Source organism: Suncus etruscus, chromosome X (assembly GCF_024139225.1).
Source record: "Suncus etruscus isolate mSunEtr1 chromosome X, mSunEtr1.pri.cur, whole genome shotgun sequence".
NCBI classification, from domain to species: Eukaryota; Metazoa; Chordata; class Mammalia; order Eulipotyphla; family Soricidae; genus Suncus; species Suncus etruscus.
The window spans coordinates 34,973,045-34,979,070 of NC_064868.1; the positions used below are offsets into that span (position 1 = coordinate 34,973,045).

At 48.7% G+C, this 6,026-nt stretch overlaps 1 protein-coding gene across 1 annotated transcript in view; it reads right to left on the reverse strand.

Moving 5' to 3' along the window:
- TMEM47 (transmembrane protein 47) overlaps positions 1 to 2,540 on the reverse strand; it is a 29,037-nt gene extending 26,497 nt beyond the window's left edge. The window contains exon 1 of the mRNA XM_049767124.1: positions 2,185 to 2,540. Within this exon, the coding sequence (XP_049623081.1) occupies positions 2,185 to 2,410 (226 nt within the window). The 5' untranslated portion in view covers positions 2,411 to 2,540. The remainder of the gene's footprint in view (positions 1 to 2,184) is intronic.
- Positions 2,541 to 6,026: the final 3,486 nt, after the last annotated feature.

Genomic DNA, 6,026 nt, shown 5'->3' on the forward strand with positions numbered 1-6,026 from the left:
TTATGTCTAAGTGCATTTTGATAAGTGGGGAGAAAGAGCTGCTTTCAGGATTTTATTTCCTTTTCTCCTGCAACCACCAACCCACCCCCCAGCCCCCAAATCTGGACAGAGCAAGGGGAAAATGAACAGTTAGTCCTAAATTTAAATAAAGTCCACAACTTGTCCTGAGGGCCTCCTACATAACCTACTCTTCTCCCAGTCCCTCAGGAGCTTACAAAAAGTACTTTGGGCGGAGAAGGGGGCAGTCCACAGAAACTATTTTGAAAACCAAATTAAACTAAAGCTGATCCTCAGGAACACTAAGAGAAATAAATCTTGGGGTTTGAGTTTGAGCCAGAGGATAATATAACGGAATTGAGGAGGAAAGAAAAAGCAATAAAAACAGAAACTGTACCTGCTTCTAAGCTTCACTCACCTTCCACATTCCTATTATAAGCACTTTTATTTGCACTAAGCTTGGGTTCCCTGGTTTCCTGCTCTGGGGGGGGGGGTGTGCTGGGGGAATAGAGATAAAAGGCAAGTAAAGGAAGATTAGCAAACACTGCAGATGATTCTACAAACTCGAGCTGCTTCTTCTCACTACATTCCTGGCCAAGAGTACAGAATATGAGGCTGAAAAGAAAATGGGAGTTGAAGCTGGATTCTTGATCCTATCTGAAAAGACTTTACACAATCAGGGGGTTATTATTTCAGGAGACAGAGAGAAAGGGGCAAAAGATTCCCGTTGCTAAGGAGACATGCAGAAGCTGGCATTCCTACATAAATTTACATTTCTATTGGGGGGGGATATTTTCTCCAAACTTTATTTGGATCGCTGGGTTACAGAAGAAAGGCATTTTGCCGATTTATTTTATCTTTAGTTGTAAACAACCAACCCTGAAGGAATTAAAAGACCTAAATGTTGACCTCCCGCTGCCAACCAGTCCCCCACAGTGAATTAAGCAACAAAGAGGAATCCCTTCAATAGGACTTCTGAGGTTATATCAAAGGAAAAAGGGCTTCTGTAAACAGAAAATCAGGCTTGGGGAAGCAACTTAACCAAATATGCAGCTCTCCAATTGCAAGAAACCAAAGACCAAAGTAAATCAGATTTTTGTGGGGTTTTGTGCCGCTTCAACTTAGTTAAAACTTGAAATGTTTCCAGCAAAGCTTTATAAATAGTCCCAGAGAAGACATGAAACTGTCAAGAAAGGAATTTAATGAGATTCTTAGACGAGCGTGTGTACTTGAGTGTATGCGCGCAAAAAATCACAGGCCATTCCTTTCTCTGCACCGACAGCAGCAGCTTGAAGAATCAGGATAACGGGGGGGGGGGGGGCGACGTTTGCGGGAAGAAATTGAAAGTCGGCACATCTTTGTTCTAAGCATAACTGGGGAGGGTTGGAAGGCACCGGGGGTGGGGGATCTTATGGAGAAAGAAATAAAAAAGCTTCCCATTCCAGCCCCAGGCACTACCTTCTCCAACCTTCCAGTGGGAGCTGAGTAAGAGAAGTTTCCAGCATCGCAGAGTGACACACAGATAAAAGAACGGTCTGAAGAAGAGATATTTTGGTGCGGGAAAAGGCAACTAACTCCCCCTCAATGCAAAGAGTCACAAATAAATAGAAATAAAAACAATAATTAAAAAGACGAAAGGAAATTAAGCCTACCCCTCTCCCAACATTCCAAAAAAAATGTTAGGAAAGCGGATGCAAACCAGAACTTACTGGAGAAACATTGAGAAGGTGGAGTAGAGTAGGGAGAAAGAAACGTGGGCTCTAAGAGAGAAACTCAGGCAAATTCCACCGGGAGAGAGGGGGGGGGCGGGAAGCGCTGGAGTGGAGAGAGCAGAGCATCGAGGCACCTAGGTGGAGTTGGGGGCGTTCTTGCTGGCTGCTTTTCCAACGAGTGGAAGGTGATGCATTTTTTAACAGACCCACAGTGTTCGCCCCTTAAATGGTAACAATTATCCAAAAATAGCCTACGTGTTACTCCAGAGCTTTTGCAAAGGTCACCGAAGGAGGGAGAAGGCGTGGGACAACGCGATGGCTGGGACTTGGGGGGGGGGGGGGAGGATGGGGAAGAGGAGAGGAGCCTACACCTCGCCAAGGGGCTAGGACATCGGGGGTCTGGGGCGGGAGCTCGGGCCAGAGTAGGGGGTCCAGGGGGCCGGGGTGGGAGGCAGGGGTCTCGCCGGGCTCTCACCGCTGTTGAGCGTGGACTCGCAGTGCCAGATGTCGAAGCTGGCGGGCTTGCGGCAGGACTCCCAGAGGGACAGGTAGTACTGGTGATCGGCCGTGACCCAAGCTGGACTCAGCACGGCGCCCAGGTCCAGACACAGCGCCAGGAAGATGCACACCAGCCCGACGAGCTTCAGCGGGGTCAGCACCGACACGCGCACCTCTTCCATGCCGCTGCCCGCCGAAGCCATGCCCCGGACCACCAGGCTGCCAGGCGGCTCCGGAAGCGGAGCTCTTCGGAGGGAAGCCGCGGGGCTCAGCGCCCGCGTGGGAACTCGCTCCCTCCGGGCTCCACGCGCAACCCTGTCTGGGCGCAAAAAAATAAAAGCACACAAAAATCGGGGGACTATTGGAATTGCCGATCTGAAGCTGGGAGACTATAGAGGGGTGGTGGTGGTGATGCGGGGGTGTCGTCCGCAGCCGCAGCTACCAGGATCTCAGCGCGGACCTCCACGGCCAGTCCCGAACCGCGCTCTGCACGGACCCGCACCGCCCCGGTGGCCGTGCCCAGCTGGCTCCGCCCCGGCCCCGCCCCGGGCTGCGGGAGGCGGCGCCTCTCTGGGCGGGGCGGCGGGTCCGCACCGGGGCGGAGTCGGGCTCTGGCTGGGGGTGCGTGAGAGTCCTGGGTACCCCGCCCCGGCCGTGCTCGGGGAGTGTTTGCCCCCCCCCCCGCCCCAGAGCCCCTCAACCCTGGCCCGGCTCCCGTTCGGGCGCCCGACTCTCAGACCTCGGGCCCCGCCGACTCCCAGGAGGGGGGGTGTCTAGTTTCCCGCCCCCCTACCCCGCAGTCACGTGGATCTTCTTTTCTCCCCGAGCTGGAGTGGGGCGTTTTTTTTTTTTTTGCTCGAAGGCGTCGGCTGTGGATTTCTGGGGTTGCTGGGCTGTGCCTAGGCGCTCCTAAGACGGTCTGGGAGTCTCAGTGATGTAAGCCTCCTCCCGAATTTTGGTCCGGAAGGATCGGCCAGCAGGAGGAACTCAAAAGTGACAATAGGTACTCCGTCCTTTCTTTGCAAACCTGCCAGGGACCTGGCCTCCTACTCAGGAAATGCGAGTTTGCCCCGATTTCCTAACTTTCCCCCCTTCCCCGCCAGCCGGCTGCCCCTAGTATTCTCTGGGGCCTTCCACCCTTCCACCCCACCATCCCCACCCCCGGACCCCAGACCCCCAGCCTCGGAAAATGGGACTAAGCGCCAGCCAGATATGAAGTGAGCCTGATTTGTCTCCCTGCTGGTGTTCTTTGCCTGCTGGCTAAAACGGTTTTACGTTCACCTTTCTTTGCACTAGGCCAAGTTGAAGCTGAATTCCAAGCTAACCTTGGATCTTGCAAAAGCATTTAAGCCTAGCCTAGCTGAGGCAAGGAGACATGTTTTGAAGTAGCATATGTATGCATGCTACATAGACACACACAAAGATGGACATCTGTGTACAGGACTAAAGATTCGCCTTGTTTATAGGAAAGAGTCTGCTACCTCTCCCCTTTCTCAGTGTGTGAGGAAAAGCATCCCTGGAAAATGCCTTTGCACTTCAATAATTGACCAGTGGAGCGCCTGGTTGTCCAAGTATGGGTCTCTAGCTCTTGTTTCTTTCTCTGTCTTGAAGGGTGTGACCAGAGCCTTCACCATCTGTAAAATTTGGCGAGGAAACCGAAATAGTTATTAAGATCTGAGGATTGGAAGAATTGTGTCCTCTCCTTTAGTGAAGTATTTACTGACCTAGTCACTGCCGAATTTTATACTTCGCTTTAGTAAGTTCTTTCCTTTAACCCGAGGTATAATTGGCGGGTAACATTATACTGCTTCTCGGTGTAGACTATAATGATTTGGACTTCGTTTGTATTGTAAAATAATCACCCAAATAAGTCTAGATCATTTTCATCACCATATATTGCCCCAAAAAGTTTTCTTCGGGTAAGAACTGTCAACATGCATATATATATATATGTATATATATACCATTAGTTATAGCTTCCATACTATAAATTGCACCTCATTGATTTATTTAATTGGAAGTTGGTATGTACCTTGAGGTGCTCAGAAATTACTCCTATCTCTGTACTCAAGGATCACTTGTGTGGGTATTGGGGGGGGGGATATGAAGTGTCACAACTGGTGTCAGCAGTATGCAAATCAAGTGCCTTATCTTCTGTACAATCTCCCATTTATTTTGTAAACGGAAGTTTTACATGTTTTGGTTCCTTTCAGCTATTTTGCCCACTTTCCATTCTGTTCAATCTGTTCTCTGTATCTACCAACTTGTATTTTTTTTAAATCAAAGTTCCACATATAAGTGACATCAGATATATTTGCCTTGCCCTGACTTGCTTCATGTACTTATGACCTCATGTTTTGTGTTGTCAACATTGCAAGTTTTCTTTTTAAGGATGAATAAAATTCCATTGTGGATATACCTCTCATTTTCTTTCTTGTGTTTTTTGGGTTCTTTTTTTGTTTTGTTTTTGTTTTTTTGTTGTTTTGTTTGTTTTTTTGTTTTGTTTTTGGGTCACACCCGGCAGCGCTCAGGGGTTACTCCTGCCTCCATGCTCAGAAAATCGCCCCTGGCATGCACAGGGGACCATATGGGATGCCGGGACTCGAACCACCATCTTTCTGCATGCTATCTCTCCAGCCCGTTTTATATTTCTTTGGGGGCACACCCGTTTGACTCTCAGGGGTTACTCCTGGCTATGAATTCAGTAATCACTCATGGCTGAGTGGGGGGCAGGAACCATATGGGACACCAGGAGATCTAACCACGGTCAATCCTATGCTAGTGCTTGCAAGGCAAACGCCTTACCTCTAACGCCACCTCTCCAGCCCCTCTTTCTTGTTTTTTAAAACTTTAAAAATATTTTCGTGGTTTTGGAACACATCTGGCAGACTCAGGACTCAGGACTTATTCCTAGCTCTGTGCTCAAGAGGTCAGAGGACCAGAAGTAGTGCTGGAGATTGAATCTGAGTCAGCTCCATGCAAGGGACGCATCCTAAGCTCTGCACTGTCCAGTATATCACACTTTCTCTGTTCATCTATCCATGAGCACTAAGGTTACTTCCTGTCTTGGCTGTTGATACAAATACTCCTTTACTGAACCTAGGAAGGCATCTATCTTTGATTTAGTGCTTTTTTGGTTTGTTTTATTTTCAGATAGTTTTTCCTTGGAGCCGGAGAGATAGCACAGCTGTAGGGCATTGGCCTTGCATGTGGCTGACCAGGGAGAGACCAGTTTGATTCCCAGCATCCCATATGGTCCTCCCAGCCTGCCAGGGGCGATTTCTGAGTGCAGAGCTGGGTGTAACCCCTGAGCTCCTTTCGGTGTGGCCCAAAAACTGATCACACAATTAATCAATCAATCAGTCAATCAATAAAGTTTAAAAAAAAAAGATAGTTTTTCCCAGGTAGAATTGTTGGATGCTCTGGTAATGGCGTTTCCGCTCCTTTTTTGTTGTGATCACTGAGGGTTGGTTGTTGAAATGCTTCCACATTGCAGGGTGCACCAAGAATTACTTCTTTATTTGTGGGCCTCCAGTGCATTATTGATTCTCTCCTCACCAGGGGTGCTCACATCTATGTTCCTAAAGATCATACTCTAGATATAGTGCTCATGTACCTCTATTAGTTGAGCTCTCCAGGGCTGTACAGTTTTAGTTGCGGTGCATCCACACACCTATGAGCCTAAGATTGTCCACTCTGCTATAGTGCCAAGGATCACAGTCAGCAGAGCTGCCAAGACTAAACTTGGAGCATACCGCCAGGGATTGAACTTATGGTTTTATATTTGCAAGGCAGTCACTTTTCATTGATGAGCTTTCT